The 18883-nt window shown below is 33.7% G+C and overlaps 3 protein-coding genes across 18 annotated transcripts in view; all 3 read left to right on the top strand.

Annotated features, from left to right (window-relative positions):
- The window catches only part of LOC134823540 (microtubule-associated protein RP/EB family member 3-like), a 114016-nt gene that overhangs the window by 59382 nt on the left and 35751 nt on the right, over positions 1-18883 (top strand). The window lies entirely within an intron of this gene.
- Positions 1-18883, top strand: part of LOC134823535 (nuclear receptor-binding protein-like) — a 42066-nt gene that overhangs the window by 21458 nt on the left and 1725 nt on the right. For 9 of the 16 annotated variants that reach the window (XM_063835045.1, XM_063835051.1, XM_063835041.1 and 6 more), the window contains 5 exons: positions 7847-7939; positions 8582-8751; positions 8876-9048; positions 9533-9616; positions 10424-10496. In XM_063835045.1, coding sequence (XP_063691115.1) covers positions 7847-7939; positions 8582-8751; positions 8876-9048; positions 9533-9616; positions 10424-10496 — 593 coding nt within the window. Of the gene's footprint in view, positions 1-7846; positions 7940-8581; positions 8752-8875; positions 9049-9532; positions 9617-10411; positions 10497-18883 lie in introns of all 16 variants that reach the window. The other 7 variants (XM_063835050.1, XM_063835039.1, XM_063835046.1 and 4 more) reach the window with 1 other exon arrangement.
- Positions 14622-17976, top strand: LOC134822784 (glutaminase kidney isoform, mitochondrial-like). Its single transcript, XM_063834040.1, has 3 exons — positions 14622-15491; positions 15903-16176; positions 16397-17976. The coding sequence occupies exons 1-3, from the start codon at positions 14647-14649 to the stop codon at positions 17054-17056; spliced, it is 1779 nt and encodes a 592-aa protein (XP_063690110.1). The 5' UTR covers positions 14622-14646; the 3' UTR covers positions 17057-17976.

The raw sequence follows: 18883 nt of genomic DNA, 5'->3' as shown, positions 1-18883 counted from the left end.
AAAGCAAATCAGATACCCCTCCCACAACCTAACCCGAGCCCCGAGCCCCTAGCCCAAACAATCGAATTCAAAAAGGAAAGGAACGTAGACGGAGACGAGAGGATACGGAGACGTGAGACGATGACAGCGGAGACGAGACTGGTATACGGAGACGAGACGAGACGGAGACGGAGACGGGAGACGAGACGGAGACGGAGACTTACCTGGGACCTCCGGCTATCGCGTAATTTTTTGTTGTTCATGTGTCCCTCTGTTCCAAATTACGTAAAGATTTAAGCGCTCATAACGTTATAAATCGCTTATAACCCCGCTTTAGATAAACGCTTGTATACCCCAAATACAGCAAATCAAAACATATTTTGATCATAGTTTTTAAAATGCGTCAAAAAGCGCTTTTCATCTTTATAATCCCTTATAAACGACAATTGGAAACAATAAACTTTTCGATACTTTATAATCACTTTAATCGCTTATAATATCTCGTAACTGAAATTTTTTTCTCGTTTCAAATACGTAAAAAGAGCGCTTAATAATCGTTTATAATCGCTTATAGATAAAAAAATAAATAAGCCTTATAAACCGCTTTCAAAGAATATTTCAAGAAAAGCGTTATAACGCTGATCATAGTGAAAATATCGCTTTTATGCAGATTTTCAAAAAATCGCTTTGTCGCTTATACTCAGTCTTTATATCGATTTAAACCGCTTATTAACTTAAAATAAAAAAGCGTTTTTTTTACGATTAGTAGCGCTTGTTATTTTGGGGAACTTTCCCTGTGAATATAATGCGCTTATATTCGATAAATAAGCGTTTTAAATACGTCCAAAAAACGGTTTATAAGCGTATTTTTGAAAAGCTCTTACGGAGCGATCAATAATCGACAACCCAAAATAAAATCGGTTTTTTTATCACTAATAATTTTATTTACGCGCGATTTTTAATTATCGCTATTTAAAGCGCTAATAATCGCGTTTGCAAAACTATGTATCGGAAAAAGCGTATTATCATCGTTTAACCGTTTCTTAACGACCGTTTATAATCGCTTAATAATCGCCCAATAACGTGGTTTTATTAAAAAAAAAAATCAATAAACCCACAGCGCTTTTATCGTAAAGAAAAGCGGTTATTACGGCTGACATCACAAAAAAATAGTTATGGAAACTTGCCGGTTAAGATCTCGTTATTACACAACAATTCCAACTAGTTTGATTGATTCAAAGGGAAACCACTTCCTCAAACGCCCATGGTTGGCTAAGAATAATATATAAATATGATATATATAATAATAAATCTTAATAAATAAAACTGGTTGGCAACGTAACTCACTTTCTAAGCTAGCTTGATATTTCAGATCATAAACATCATATCTGCCAATTTTATAGAAATAAACATAAGAAACATTATACCTATAATGCACAATAATATAAAAACATTTAAAAAAGTGCTATATAAAATAAAAAGGTATAAATACCTTAACTTAACCTTATTCAATTAATTAATAAATAAAAAGATAAAAACTGTAAGCTATCTTAGCTTCTTTTTAAAGCTTTAAACGCACTAAGTTGACTGGCAAAGTGCCAGCATTGCCTAATAATTTACCCACTTCTAATAGCGTAGGTACTCGCACTACTTAGCAGTCGGGGGCTAAGATTAGATTACTTTATTAGAACTTTAAATAAGTCCTTGTCCAAGCACAGTGGCGTAACGTTTGCCTGTTGGCGCCCCCACCAAAAAAGGCGCCCTCCTGTTGGCAGCCCCCTCCCCTTGTCGTGCCCCTCCCTAAAGATATAAAAAATAGATGATTTTAAAGGATACGCCGGTAATAAGCTCTTAAAAAAATGTGTTTCTAGAGCAAAACGCGCAGTTTTGCTAGTACCGTAAGATAAGTCTATATTCGAAATTGTCCCACATTAAAACGACAATTTAGCGCCCCCTAAGATTGCACATTAATTTCTGCACATAACCAACCTGTTGTATTGTGTCTTGTGGTGAACAACTCGTTCCATCACAGGTTACTTATCTAACTAAATAGTACAGTAAGAACAGTAAGTAAGTAACATAAATATTACAGTGTGAGAGAGAGAGAGATTAACAGATACAAATAAGTAGTAACAAGTGGTGCTGATAGCCAGTTGTGAACAATGTGTAAATAGCTGTGTGTGAACATGTTGATAGCTGTGTGTAACATGTGTAATAGCTGTTGTGAACAAGTGTGATAGCTGTGTGTGAACATGATATTGGTGTAATAGATGTGTGGAAACAGTTGTGATAGCTGTGAGTATCATGTGTGATAGCTGTTTTAAGACTTGATATGAACATTATAACAATATTGTAACTATATATCTTGATCACCAGTTTCCTAGATAATACTCCGTGTATTAGTGTTATAGAAAGACTGCAGTGTGTGTGTGAGGTTACTGTGTAGTGTGCACTCTTGTTTATCATCTATACAGATTAAATGCTTTGTTAATATGGTTAGTTAGTTACCAATAACTATACTATCCCGAGTACATACGTGAAGTCAGTGTGTTGTTGTAAGTGTGTATTTATGCAGTGTCAAACACCGAATTTATATTTAATTACATACTAAAATTCACGACCGCTTGTTTAAGCAAAAATCTCTAACTCTTAAGAGACTAGGAATTAATATAACAGTAATGTAACAGTAATGAAACAGAAATATAACAGTAATACGAACAGTAATATAACATTCATATAAGACATCTTAATATAACATAACAGTAACATAATATAACAGAAATATAAACAGTAATATAAAAGTAACTATAACGATATATCACAGTAATATACAGTAATATAATACAGTAATGTAACAGTAATTAACAGTTATGTTAACAGTAAATTAACAACTTATTAACAGTAATTATACCAGAATATAACAGTAATATAACAGTAAATATACAGTTAATATAACAGTAATATAAAAATAATATAATCAGTAATTATAAGCCGTAATATAACAGTAATATAACATATAAACAACTTAATATAGACAGTAATATAACAGTAATGTAACAGTAATAATAACAGTGAATATAAACCTAATATAACATAATCAACAGTAATATAACAACTTTATATAACAGTAATATAACAACTTAAATATCACAGTAATATAACAGTAATATAACAGTAAATATAAGCAGTAATATAACAGTAAAATACAAGTAATATAACAACTTAATATAACAGTAATATAACAGTAATGTATCAGTAATGTAACAGGTAATGTAACAAGTAATATAACAGTAATATAACAGTAATTAACAGTAAAATAACAGTAATAATAACATTAATATAACAGTAATATAACATATATAAACAGTAATATAACAGTAATATAACAGTAATAATAACAGTAATATAACAGTAATATAACAGTAATATAACAGTATATAACAGTAATATAACAGTAATATAACAGTAATATAACAGTAATATAGCAGTAATATAACAGTAATATAACAGTAATATAACATAATATAACAGTAATATAACAGTAATATAACAGTATATAACAGTAATATAACAGTAATATAACAGTAATATAACAGTAATATAACACTTAATATAACAGTAATAGAACCGTAATTAACGAGAATATAACAGTAATGTAACAGTAATTTAACAGTAATATAACAGTAATATAACAGTAATGATAACAGTAATGTAACAGTAGATAGAACAGTAATATAACCGTAATATAACAGTAATATAACAGTAATATAACAGTAATATAACAGTAATATAACAGTAATATAACAGTAATGTAACAGTAATATAACTGTAATAAACAGTAATATAACAGTAATATAACCGTAATAAACAGTAATATAACAGTAATATAACAGTAATATAACAGTAATAATAACAGTAATATAACAGTAATGATACAGTAATATAACAGTAATATAACAGTAATATAACAGTAATATAACAGTAATATAACAGTAATATAACACTTAATATAACAGTAATATAACAGTAATATAACAGTAATATAACAGTAATATAACAGTAATAGAACAGTAATATAACAGTAATATAACAGTAATATACAGTAATAAAACAGTAATATAACAGTAATATAACAGTAATATAACAGTATATAACATAATATACAGTAATATAACAGTAATATAACAGTAATGTAACAGTAATATAACAGTAATATAACAGTAATATAACAGTAATATAACAGTAATTTAACAGTAATATAACAGTAATATACACTTAATATAACAGTAATATAACTGTAATATAACAGTAATATAACAGTAATATACAGTAATATAACAGTAATATAACAGTAATATAACAGTAATATAACACGTAATATAACAGTAATATAACAGTAATATAACAGTAATATAACAGTAATATAACAGTAATAAACAGTAATATTAACAGTATATAACAGTAATATAACAGTAATATAACAGTATAATTAACAGTAATATAACAGTAATATAACAACTTAATATAACAGTAATATAACAGTAATATAACATAATATAACAGTAATAGAACAGTAATTATACAGTAATATAACAGTAATAAAACAGTAATATAACAGTAATATAACAGTAATATAACAGTAATATAAACAGTAATATAACAGTATATTACAGTAATATAACAGTAATATAACAGTAATATAACAGTAATATAACAGTAATATAACAGTAATATAACAGTAATATAACAGTAATATAACAGTAATATAACAGTAATATAACAGTAATATAACAGTAATATAACAGTAATATAACAGTAATATAACAGTAATATAACAGTAATATAACAGTAATATAACAGTAATAGTAACAGTATTATAACAGTAATATAACAGTAATATAACAGTAATGTAATATAACAGTAATATAACAGTAATATAACAGTAATATAACAGTAATATAACAGTAATATAACAGTAATATAACAGTAATATAACAGTAATATAACAGTAATATAACAGTAATATAACAGTAATATAACAGTAATATAACAGTAATATAACAGAATTAACAGTAATATAACAGTAATATAACAGTAATATAACAGTAATATAACAGTAATATAACAGTAATATAACAGTAATATAACAGTAATATAACAGTAATATAACAGTAATATAACAGTAATATAACAGTAATATAACAGTAATATAACAGTAATATAACAGTAATATAACAGTAATATAACAGTAATATAACAGTAATATAACAGTAATATAACAGACAGTAATATAACAGTAATATAACAGTAATATAACAGTAATATAACAGTAATATAACAGTAATATAACAGTAATATAACAGTAATATAACAGTAATATAACAGTAATATAACAGTAATATAACAGTAATATAACAGTAATATAACAGTAATATAACAGTAATATAACAGTAATATAACAGTAATATAACAGTAATATAACATAATATAACAGTAATATAACAGTAATATAACAGATAATATAACAGTAATATAACAGTAATATAACAGTAATATAACAGTAATATAACAGTAATATAACAGTAATATAACAGTAATATAACAGTAATATAACAGTAATATAACAGTAATATAACAGTAATATAACAGTAATATAACAGTAATATACAGAATATAACAGTAATATAACAGTAATAGAACAGTAAATATAAACATAATTATAACAGTAATATAACTGTAATATAACAGTAATATAACAGTAATATAACATAATATAACAGTAATATAACAGTAATATAACAGTAATATAACAGTAATATAACAGTAATATAACAGTAATATAACAGTAATATAACAGTAATATAACAGTAATATAACAGTAATATAACAGTAATATAACAGTAATATAACAGTAATATAACAGTATATAACAGTAATATAACAGTAAATATAACAGTAATATAACAGTAATATAACTGTAATATAACAGTAATATAGACAGTAATATAACAGTATAAACTAGAAAAAATACATAATAAATAACAGTCAATATAAACATTAATAATAACAGTAATGTAACAGTAAATATACCAGTAATCTAACATAATAATGACAGTAATGTAACACAGTAATATAACATTACTATAACAGTAATATAACAGTATATAAAGTAATATAACAGTAATATAGACAGTAATATAACAGTAATATAACAGTTATGTAACATAATAACAAGTAAATATAACAGTACTATAACAGTAAAATAACATGTAAATAGTATCAGTAATATAACAGTATTAATAACAGTAAATAACAGTAATAAAACAGTACTAAACAGTAATATAACATAAAGGGAACAGTAATAAACTGTATTATAACATAATAAAACAGTAATATAACAGTAATGTAACATAATATATCAGTAAGGGTAACAGTAATAAAACTGTAATAAAACATTAATATATAACAGTAATAAACAGTAATATAAACAGTAATATTACAGTATGTAACAGAATATTACATAATATCACGTATATATAACAGTAAATATAACCTGTAATATAACAGTAATATAACATATATAACAGAAATATAACAGTAATATAACAGTAATATAACAGAATATAACAGTAATATAACAGTAATATAACAGTAATAGAACAGTAATATACAGTAATATAACAGTAATATAACAGTAATATAACAGTAATATAACAGTCATATAACAGTAATATAACATAATCAAACAGTAAATAACAGTAATAATAACAGTAATATAACAGTAATATAACAGTAATATAACAGTAATTATAAAAAAATAACAAATTAAAAAAATAAAATATAACAGTAATATAACATAAAAAACATAATATAACATATTAAACAGTAATAGAACATTATATAACAGTAATATAACAGTAATATAACTGTAATATAACAGATAAATCACAGTAATAATAACAGTAATAAACAGTAATGTAACCAGTAATATAACAGTAATGTAACATAATATAACTGTAATATACATCATATAACATTAATAATACACAGTAATATTACAGTAATGAAACAGTAATAATAACAGTAATATAACATAATAAAACAGTAAAATAAAATAAAAAAAAAAAAATAAGCAGTAATAGACAGTAATAAACTGTACTATAACTATAATATAACATTCAAATAACAGTAATCATAACAGTAAATATTAAAGTAATATAACAGTAATATAACAGTAATATAACAGTAATATAACAGTAATATACAGTAATATAACCGTAATATAACAGTAATAAAACATATATAACAGTAATATAACAGAAATATAACAGTAATATAACAGTAATATAACAGTAATAAACCGTAATATATATTTGGGACTGATTTTTTGGCACCTCTTAAACAGAATGGATGATCTCCTCCTATTGTGACAGACTAATAGCATACTTATACTAAAACTTAATGATCTGTGATTAGCATGTCAATGTGGTGCATCAATGTAATTAAGCTGTGCTATTTAAACTTTCCTACTTTAACAGATACCCATAAGGGTTATACTCGGCTTTAGAATCAATGTCACTTGCTACCAAGCAATTGTGCACTGTCACTTGCTACCAAACATTTGTGCACTGTCACTTGCTACCAAGCAATTGTGCACTGTCACTTGCTACCAAACATTTGTGTACTTAAGATTGTGATTTTACTTCCAACTCCGCACTAGTGGATCTCTTAATAAATTTAAAACAATGGATAAGCTGGTAAGATGGTTAAATATGTGATTAATCAAATAATAAAGCAACAAATTAGTTAATTAATTCGGAAATTAATTAATTATTTAATTAATTGGTTAATGACGGTGTTGTTTCAGCTGATGTTACCCAAGCTACCAAGATACAAAGACCTCACTCGGTTGATATCTACGCATTTGGTATTTTGTGTTTGGAGATTCTCTGCGATCTCAGTGAGTAGATTATCTTCTAGTCAGAGATATTATTTACATGACAAGAAAACAGTAGTCAAATGTTTTATAATTAGTTTTCAGATCTACCCATAACACATAAATCACTATATACTTTTAAATCTCCCATAGTTACCTCTACATATGTGTTGTTAAGGTAGTAGGATCCTATCTCCTGCTCAGTGTGTCAATCTTCATTCGTGTCATTAGCCTCCATACATTAACCCCCCCCCCCCCCCTCTCTCTCTCTCTCTCCCCCAACTTGACTAAGTCTTATCACTACAATCCCGTGTACAATATACTTACCATATTATTATACTAGCAAGTCTTTAGCCTACCCAAAATGAAGAACTAGCGATCTGATTAACATTGCGCTACCTTACTAACAAGTATGTAGCTAGCCTGTAGCTACTGTTACCTTGCTAGGGGCTTGTATACACTCTGATTTATACTTCTAACGAGACTTCTATATAGTTGTACAGGAGCATGTATAGGTGCAGTACTATACACTAAATTTACTGAATTTACCCTTGTAACATTCTTCATCATCATTACTTCTATATTTCTATAGTCAAAATCTCCTGATCGCACCGCTTGGTAAATGAATTCATCAGTTAATTAACTAATCAGCACATTCCCCGCCAGGTGAGCACAAGATAACCCAAGAGTCGCCAGTAACCACACTAGACGATGTAAAGCAAGCCATAGCTAGTCTTGAGCCACACCAGCAAGACTTGATAAACCTATGTATGGAATATGATGGCAGTAAGAGACCTGACGCTGCCTACCTTCTCAAACTTAATATCTTACACGAGGTGACCTATTCTCACCTCATATTTAAAGTTTTTCGACTTTTATTTTGAAGTTTCTGGTGAATATGCATTTTTATGGGAGGATTTTGCGACTCGATGTTCTTATTTTATGAAAATGAAACTTCAGATACCAGATTTGCGGATAATGTGTGTGAACATGTTGCTACACGCTGATGATGTGAACTACAGAGATGTGGAAGAGAGTGCTGGTCGTCAACAACACTTTTCAGTCGACAACAAACCTTGCTCGGCATTCACTCCTCAACATCTAGATATTGAGAAAATAGAGCGAGAGATAAAGTAAGAATAATGTGTTCTATTGATTTACTTTGAATTATTTGGTAAAATATCAGTTGGTCCCGAAATCATAAGAGAACTGATTGCTAAGTAATAACTCCTGAATCGTACTAAAATCTAGATTTGTTGCTGCGCCCTAGATGTATGCAAGAGCTGCAAAATCAGTTACGTAAAGCTAAAATTAGAAAGTTTTGGAATCGTGCTGCAGTAAGACGCGATGTCATTTTGTGTGGTTACGTACGCGCTGAAAACGCAATTAATATCATGTCAGATCACGCGCGCGTGGTTCATTGTGTAGCGCGCGCTGCACTGAGCTGCATCATTGCAGCTATAACATGTATAATGATTAATGCTATATAGATGAGCGCATACAGGCAGCAGGACGACCATAAAGTTATAGGCTTCCACCGATGGTATTGCCCTTCTGTATCCTTCTGGCTTCTACAGATGAGTGAATTTGTTATCAGTCATTTATTTCTCATTTCAGGAACGGGTTTCACTCTATCCCCGAAGTTGGTGTAATTGGGAAAATCAGCCCCATTCGTTTCAAGACTTTGTCTCCTGATACCAAGTAAGTTTTCTGAACACCGTTCAATTTGTTGTATATTTGGAAACTTAAACATGTGATATTTTGTAAAAATTTCTTTGCCGACTGGTGGCACATAACAGTCGGATATCATCCCTTGCTAGTTGCTACTTAATAAGGTTAACAAATAACATCGACAAGATGTTGCCCCTAATTCTGCATGTCCAACATATAAACTAACTGCAACAAGATGTTGCCCCTAATTCTGCATGTCCAACATATAAACTAACTGCAACAAAAGATTGCCCCTAATTCTGCATGTCCAACATATAAACTAACTGCAACAAAAGATTGCCCCTAATTCTGCATGTCCAACATATAAACTAACTGCAACAAAAGATTGCCCCTAATTCTGCATGTCCAACATATAAACTAACTGCAACAAAAGATTGCCCCTAATTCTGCATGTCCAACATATAAACTAACTGCAACAAGATGTTGCCCCTAATTCTGCATGTCCAACATATAAACTAACTACAACAAAAGATTGCCCCTAATTCTGCATGTCCAACATATAAACTAACTGCAACAAAAGATTGCCCCTAATTCTGCATGTCCAACATATAAACTAACTGCAACAAAAGATTGCCCCTAATTCTGCATGTCCAACATATAAACTAACTGCAACAAGATGTTGCCCCTAATTCTGCATGTCCAACATATAAACTAACTGCAACAAAAGATTGCCCCTAATTCTGCATGTCCAACATATAAACTAACTGCAACAAGATGTTGCCCCTAATTCTGCATGTCCAACATATAAACTAACTGCAACAAAAGATTGCCCCTCAGAGAAGTGTCCCATGAAGATGACCAGGAGGAGATTGAAAGCGGAAACAGAACCGGAACTGAGGAAACCAGACTGGTTAGTTCTATTGTGATTATTTAATGATCATTATTAGTTATATAATTATTATTATTAGTTGTGTAATTATCAACTTTAACGGACCGTGCACAAACTTGACATTTTACTGTTATTATTCCGTCGCGTTCCACAATGCTGTTCCACTAGGACGACAAATTTCTGACTACTATTCCCGAGTTTTTTGTCACTTCTCTTTCGTTTTAAACCATTCTTCCAACCTCGTGTAGTCTTTTAACACCTCTTGCCGATGAATTTTTGTGTCGCCCACAGACAGAGGAGATTTCGTGCACTTGCAGAAATCGGAACCATAAATTGAAATTTTAGAAATGTATAAAATCAAAAGGTACTAGCAGTCATTACACTACTGACAGTGCTAATACTGCCTCGTTTAGAACTGCTAGTATATATGAAACATTTGATTTGGAGTTGTAGAGGGAGTTATGTGCCTCGCCGGGCTAAAGTAGTGGATAACCTTGCTGTACGGCAAGTTAAACAAGGATCTGAAACTACTAGGTTCCGTACAGACTCAACTCTGCACCCGTGTCAATATGTTCATTATATGCAAGCCTCTTGATTTATAATCACCGAGTCTAGTAATTGTTTAAGAGAGTTCTCTGGCAGTTACGAAACTCGAGAGACTGTGGGATACTGAAGGGAAAGGAAGCAGTTCTAACGAGCTCTTCTCAAACACAAGGATATATCTTGTCAACTTGGCTAGTATATATGAAACATTTGATTTGGAGTTGTAGAGGGAGTTATGTGCCTCGCCGGGCTAAAGTAGTGGATGACCTTGCTGTACGGCAAGTTAAAGAAGGATCTGAAACTACCAGGTTCCGTACAGACTCAACTCTGCACCCGTGTCAATATGTTCATTATATGCAAGCCTCTTGATTTATAATCACCGAGTCTAGTAATTGTTTAAGAGAGTTCTCTGGCAGTTACGAAACTCGAGAGACTGTGGGATACTGAAGGGAAAGGAAGCAGTTCTAACGAGCTCTTCTCAAACATGACCTTGCTGTACGGCAAGTTAAACAAGGATCTGAAACTACTAGGTTCCGTACAGACTCAACTCTGCACCCGTGTCAATATGTTCATTATATGCAAGCCTCTTGATCAAGCAAATCGATGCTAAAAACTGAAATTCTCGCAAAAAATAAAATCGATTTTGTAATCTTGATATCACATGACCATTGCGTAAAATCCAATTAATGCGAACGTGAAAATTACCACATTTCTCAGTATGTAATATTGAAACATCGTAAAAACTGTTAATCACCGCAATTTTGTCTCTAATTTCAAACATGGCTTGCGATCCCAGTAATATCTCCTTGTATGGGTATCACGTGGTTGTCAATATTGAAATACTCCAGTTCTACAGAGGTTATTAGCAAGTTGTGTTGTTAACAATATATATTTGCATTGTTTTTCTTGCGCTCACATCCACATATCGGCTATGTTTCTCAATGTAATGCGACTAATCTGGCCCTCACGTGACGTCACAATTGACCAGGGTGCACTTTCTTAGCTTATATGTGTTTGAGAGTATGAGAGCAGGACAGTACCCAGTGAGCCGGATAGTGCACACGTTTGAATAGAATTATGGGCCGTATTCAATGCGTTTATTTCCAATCTGAGTTAACTACTCGTACACTGATATTGTCGTTGATTTTAGTATTTCTAATTTATTTTAATCGTTATTTAACTGTAACCCGCTTTACTTTTACTTATTATAAGTTTTTAAACATTTTTGACAAAAAGAGTTAAATCCAAATGTTGCAGCTCATCGCCCTTCCATTAAAGTTTTATATCCTATGGCTTAAAATTATCTAAAAGTGCTGAAATGAAAAATTTGATGTAAATTTGTTTGAATTTTTGAATTTTTTAAAATTAGGACCGTCCAAATTAGAAAAAAGGGTTGATTTGCACAAAAGCTTGCAACGAGAACGGTGATCAGTTCACTCGTACGGTGGGTTTAAAGGGACCCACTAGAAACAAATCAAGCTTCGGTAGACTTTCTCAATATGGGCAGTTTAGCGCAATTTTGGCGCTTTTGCGATATCTTAACCCACATATCTCCACTTCTGATGGGAGCTAAGCGCTCATCTTGGGCATTAAAATATTCAGAATCATCACATTCAAGCACGGTTTCAAAGTCTTCAGCTTCAGTTTGTTGAGTTATTAGGTCAGATTTTTAAGTTCTCGCGAGTAGCAATTGATATACTTATTAATTATTATATTATTATTGTTATCTCGGTTTCTCATTAAAGCATGGTTTTAACCATCGCAGTTGTAAGCAATTTATCTTTGCCGCGAATACGAAAGAATACTCACATTAACAGTGAATTTACTTAAATTCGTCAAATCCTGAATGGAAACTTTGGAACTTCATTCATGAGATCATGATGAATAGAAACATTATTATTTATTTGATGAATAAGTTAAAGTTACAACAATCAATTTTGCAAAGCACACCTTTATTTGAGCATTTACATCTCCCGCCACATCTTTTGACAGTTTTTCGTTCTTACCAATGCATAAGTGCGGTGGGGGCATAATCACACTATTGACCTAATACCGCACTTTATCGCACCATCGGCCGTTATTCGTTTTATCAGATTTGTGTGCTTGGTACTGCTGTGTTCAGTGAAGTAAGATCGACATGGTTTTTTATGACGTAACATCAAAAACACTATTAATCCTATTGATAATTAATAAAGAACAAAAGAGGGTAAATCTTGGATCGAAACAGATTGAAATCAAGTCACTTTATTCACGATTAAATGTACATATTATAGTTAGATAATAACATATTAATAAGATGCTTAGCCTAGACACACGATGTATTAGAACTCAATGTTGAAAAGATAAAATGTTGAAATACTTTGCCTCAATTATGCTCTTCGCCAGCTCAACTAGTCCCGGTCATCCTGCCCATCTAGTTGGTAAAACCTCTATAGGGATAATTTTAGAATTATACATTTTGTTATACATAGTGCTTGTACAATGTACATAGTGCTTGTACAATGTACATAGTGCTTGTACAATGTACATAGTGCTTGTACAATGTACATAGTGCTTGTACAATGTACATAGTGCTTGTACAATGTACATAGTGCTTGCACAATGTACATAGTGCTTGTACAATGTACATAGTGCTTGTACAATGTACATAGTGCTTGTACAATGTACATAGTGCTTGTACAATGTACATGCATGTAGTATGGGCTTTTTACAACTTCTCCCAACCAAATGTGCTGTAAATTGTGTATTGTGTGTAGAATTTTCAAATTAGTAATGCTTCAGTTTTTAATTTGGGCTGTTCATTGTTTCCAATCCTAATTTCTGATAAAAATGGATGGTTCATCTACCTAAAGACCTATGTCACTATGTCACAGTTAGCAAGACAAAGAGAAACAAATTCAGTTGTAAAAGAATAATAATAAACGTAATTGTGGAATAATACAACATCCGATTTGATCCTGTATTAGATTTTTATGAGCCAGTCTTCAATTTTATTAGAACACACTCTCAATCGTTAAAACTATGTTCGTTGTTAATTCGAAGCGCATTTCATAGTTCCTTCAAAATGTTGCTTAATAAAGCTTACATTTTCAAAAACATTTTAATTGCTTATCTCAAGGACTAATATTTATACCCGATGACCCACATTTTGGGCCGTTCACAAAAGCGCCGATAGGTATACCCGATTATGTTGTGTTGGGATCCATTGAATGATAACAAAGAAACACATTGAATTCGTAACTGGGTGTATCGTGCCAATCACTGCATTCTTTCTGTTGCTTTGTGTAAAGATATTTCCAACTGTTTTGTAGATATCTTTTCTGACCGTGCTGCTGGCTTTCTTTTGTACAACATTCACACATACAGTTGCCCGATTACATGTTGCCCGGTTACAGGTTGTTCAGTTACATGTTGCCCGATTACAGGTTGCCCGGTTACAGGTTGTCCAGTTACAGGTTGCCCGGTTACAGGTTGCCCGGTTACAGGTTGCCCGGTTACATACAGATTGCCCGGTAACAGGTTGCTCAGTTACAGGTTGCCCGGTTACAGGTTGCATAATACCGTACCTTATAAAACCAGTTCTAACCCTCACACCCCAGCTAGTGCGCCTTCATCAAATACATCAAACATGAGCAAGGAAGATGGCAGTAAAAAGGTAGTACCACCTCCTGTGAAGCCCAACTCTGAAGCTGCTGAAAAAGCAAACCACGCGCAGGATAAGATCTCGTTTGACAGGACAGACAAGGACGCGTATCCCACCTGCGAGAAAATCTGTTTTGACGACTGTAAAGAAGTGCATCCCACCTTCACCAACCTCTTTACAGATGACAAGCAGGAGTTTGTGCAGGTTAAAGAAGTTCTCTCCCACCTGAAGAGGAACGGACTCCGGCCCACTACAGATCTGAGATTTGAGAAATTTATCAGGAGGTTGAGTGTGTTACCAGGGGAACCGGGCCACTCAGGTAACTCTGAAGACAGTGAGATAAAGAAACAAGCGACAGTGAAGGAGTTCGAGAGAGCTAGCAGAAGCTGTCCTGGGCTACTTAACAACGCCCTTAGCTGTAACCTAGCAATACCAGAGTTTAAGGAATTCTGCAATCAGATAAAAGAGATATACGAGGAACTGTTACCAGTTAAAGGAGGAGAGAACGCGCAATACATTCCACAACTTGCACGTGCAAACCCAGACTGCTTCGGTATATCAGTGTGCACTGTAGACGGGCAGAGGTACTCTATAGGGGACGTGAACATCCCCTTCTGTATACAGTCCTGCAGCAAGGCTCTGAACTACGCTATAAACGTTACCGAGCACGGTGAGGAGTATGTGCACCAGTTTCTTGGCAAGGAGCCAAGTGGGTTAGGGTTTAATCAGATAGCACTGGATAAGAACGGACTTCCTCACAACCCCATGATAAACCCCGGAGCTATCAGTTGTTGCAGTGTACTGAGGAAGGACCACAGTCTAGCTGACAGGTACGCTTAATACTTATTAACAATCTAGATTCTAGATGTTTATACTATTGTTTATGCTAATGATTGTGAATATTGAATGTAGTGTAGCTTCAAGCCACATTGGAAACTTGTGTTTACCTGCTCTGTAGGGTACTCGTAATAAAGACTAAAGAGTTTACCAGCTCTTTTTTACACACATAAGTTAATATTGGCAACGATTATTAACCATGTACGCGTACACTATAACCTACACTGCAGGTACGCGTACACTATAACCTACACTGCATGTACGCGTACACTATAACCTACACTGCATGTACGCGTACACTATAACCTACACTGCATGTACGCGTACACCATAACCTACACTGCAGGTACGCGTACACCATAACATACACTGCAGGTACGCGTATACTATAACCTACACTGCAGGTACGAATACACAGAGAAGATGTATAAGAAAATGGCAGGGGGAGAGTTTGTCGGGTTCAGCAATGCCACCTTCCTCTCAGAGAAGGGTGAGGCAGACAGGAACTTTGCTATTGGGTACTACCTCAAGGAAGCGGGGGTGTTTCCCGAGGATTGTAAACTGAAGGAGACCCTGGACCTGTACTTCCAGCTGTGCAGTGTGGAGGCTAGTTGTGACAGTGCTGCTGTTATTAGTGCGACTATCGCTAATGGAGGAGTGTGTCCTACTACTGAACAGGTACTGTGTAAACTATCTAGGGTGTTAAGTCGCATTTTGTCGCATTGCAGCAGATACAAGTGCAAAATCTCCGTGTAAAACCACTTCAGCATTACCAAAATATCCCACTATCTCAGATTTAATCTGAGATAGTGTAGAGACTAGAGATCTGGTAATCTGAGTCAGATTACCAGATCTATAGTCTCTACACGGTCTAACTCGTCACAACCAACCTCCCCAGGTGTGCATCTCACCGGACGCAGTACGGAACACTCTGAGTCTGATGAGCTCGTGTGGGATGTACGACTACTCAGGAGAGTGGACATTTGATGTTGGGCTCCCTGCAAAGTCTGGGGTAGCAGGCTCCATCTTTATTGTTATACCGGGGGTTATGGGGATATGTGTGTGGAGTCCTCCGCTAGATGAGCTAGGCAACAGTTACAAGGGCATTCTCTTTGCTAAGAAGCTGATTGAGAGGTACGCGTTCCACAGCTTTGACGGAGTACTGGGTCACCTGAACAAGATAGACCCGAGACTTCAACAAAACAATGAGAGCCCGGAGATGGAGCTGTGTAACTTGTTGAGTGCAGCTCTGAGCAGTGACCTGGTAGAGCTACACAACCAGATGGGGTTAGGGGTAGACTTCAACTCTACCAACTACGACGAGAGAACAGCCCTGCATCTGGCGGTGTGTGCGGGCAACTTCCAAGTCATCAAGTACCTCATAAAGACATGTGGAGTTGATATTAACCCTGTGGACAGGTGGAACTCTACTCCTCTGGATAACGCGGACAAGGGTCAGTTGCGAGACATTGTCAACTACTTGAAGTTAAATGGAGGGATGAGGGGCTCAGAGGTTCTCCAGTTGAGAGGAAAGGCTGAGAAACCAGCGCTGTGTTAAGGAATCTGGGGTTGATAGGTTGAGTCGTCCCCAGAACTTCGTGTCCTTGATATTTAGCCCTAGAACCTCGTGCCCCAGAACCTTATGCCCCAGAACTTCGTTTCCCTGATATTAAGCCTTAGAACCTCGTTCCCCAGAACTTTGTTACCCAGAACTTCGTGCCCCTAATATTTAGCCCCAGAACTTTGTGCCTCAGAACTCCGTGCACGTGCCCCTGATATTTAGCCCCGGAACTTCGTGCCCCAGAACCTTATGCCCCAGATTTCTAACCCAGTGACGTTGTGTACAATTTTCTGGAGTTGGATGACTGTAACCTCAAAGCTACTAGAGCGAGGGGGTGTGGCTAGAAACTGCAAGTGGAATCCCGGCTATGATTTTAGTGAAAACCAGCTTTGTTTACTGGATTACTCAATAATTTATACATACAATAGTATACAATAATTATATATAATACCTAAATCTGCTAATATAAAACCAATATAACTCCTGGATATGAAAGTAGAATTAAGTACTTCAGCTTAATATATTTTGATTTGAATGGACTATGATGTTAGACAGTATAAAAAACGTTGACAATGCAGGACAGCAAGATACTATGTCATCATAGTTGTTGAGTGCCAATGGATCTACCAAAATAGGTTTCTCATTAGACCAAACAGACAGGCTAGCCGTTTTACTTAGAACGAACTTTGTATCTTTGATATACTTTAACTTTAGAATATAATATAATGTATATATATAATAGAGTAACTCTCAATTATAAACATGAGTAATATTATCAGAGACAAGGGTTGTTGATATAGAATAACATCCTATTAGGTTTTTTGTCTTTCGTGACCAACAGATTAATTTCTCATTTTGCTTCTCATTTTAAAATGAAAATGAATAACTCAGTGAGTTCATTTAGAAAAATTATTTTATTCAAGTGTTTTATTTGATTATTCCATGTCAATGAGAACAAAAAGTATGTAAATTCGCGCCCAATTCCTTAATTGTTAATCCACGCTGCGGCGCCCTGCTGCGCACAAGGCTAGTAGCCACGAAATAGATAATAGCGGCACAAAGGTGCATTTAGCGTTTCGCCACTAAACTAACTAACTAACTAACTAACTAACTAACTAACTAACTAACTAACTAACTAACTAACTAACTCCACTTCCTATGTGAATGCATCCAGCTGATGACAACTAGATTGAGGATATTTGGTAAACCCATCCTAACAATTGAGGAACTCATCAATAGTAAACTCGACCACATTATCAAATTTGTGGAAAAGTCAACAAGGTTTGACAGAGACGATCTATTTGGATAAGCACCTAGGACATACACCAAGGCTCATAAACAATCATACATTAGATCCACACAGGACTATCTCAGATAGTGACACATATCCAGTGGACCATGCTCAGAAGTCCCTCGCCTGCCCGCCGAAGAAGAACATCTGAAGTGGGTTTGCTCTGAGCAAGGTAGTAACAGCTTCGAGACTCCAGAGGTCTGTTGCGTTGATATCTATTATTCTATGCTTTTGTATATACTTAGGGAGTCCTGGAGTGTGGCTAGCAGGAGTCACACTCTGTGGGCACGGCGAGAAGGCCTCCCTCTTCACTAGGAGGCCAGAAACCGTTGACCAAACCAGAGAGAGAGAGAACTAACTAACTAACTCACCAAATAACTAACTAACTAACTAACTCACCAAATAACTAACTAACTAACTAACTAACTAACTAACTAGCTAACTAACTAGCTAACGAACCAACTAACTAACTAACTAACTAACTTACTTACTAACTAACTAACTTACTAACTAACTAACTAACTAACTAACTA

This window comes from Bolinopsis microptera, chromosome 11 (genome assembly GCF_026151205.1).
Source record: "Bolinopsis microptera isolate Bmic1 chromosome 11, MBARI_Bmic_1.0, whole genome shotgun sequence".
NCBI lineage: Eukaryota > Metazoa > Ctenophora > Tentaculata > Lobata > Bolinopsidae > Bolinopsis > Bolinopsis microptera.
Note: the sequence above shows the minus strand (reverse complement) of the source record. Positions and strands in the feature narration are given on the sequence as shown.

Coding starts and splice junctions, on each gene's coding strand:
- LOC134822784 (XM_063834040.1), top strand. CDS start 14,647: ATGAGCAAGGAAGATGGCAGTAAAAAGGTAGTACCACCTCCTGTGAAG. Junction 15,492..15,902: donor GACCACAGTCTAGCTGACAG/GTACGCTTAATA, acceptor CCTACACTGCAG/GTACGAATACACAGAGAAGA. Junction 16,177..16,396: donor TGTGTCCTACTACTGAACAG/GTACTGTGTAAA, acceptor CAACCTCCCCAG/GTGTGCATCTCACCGGACGC.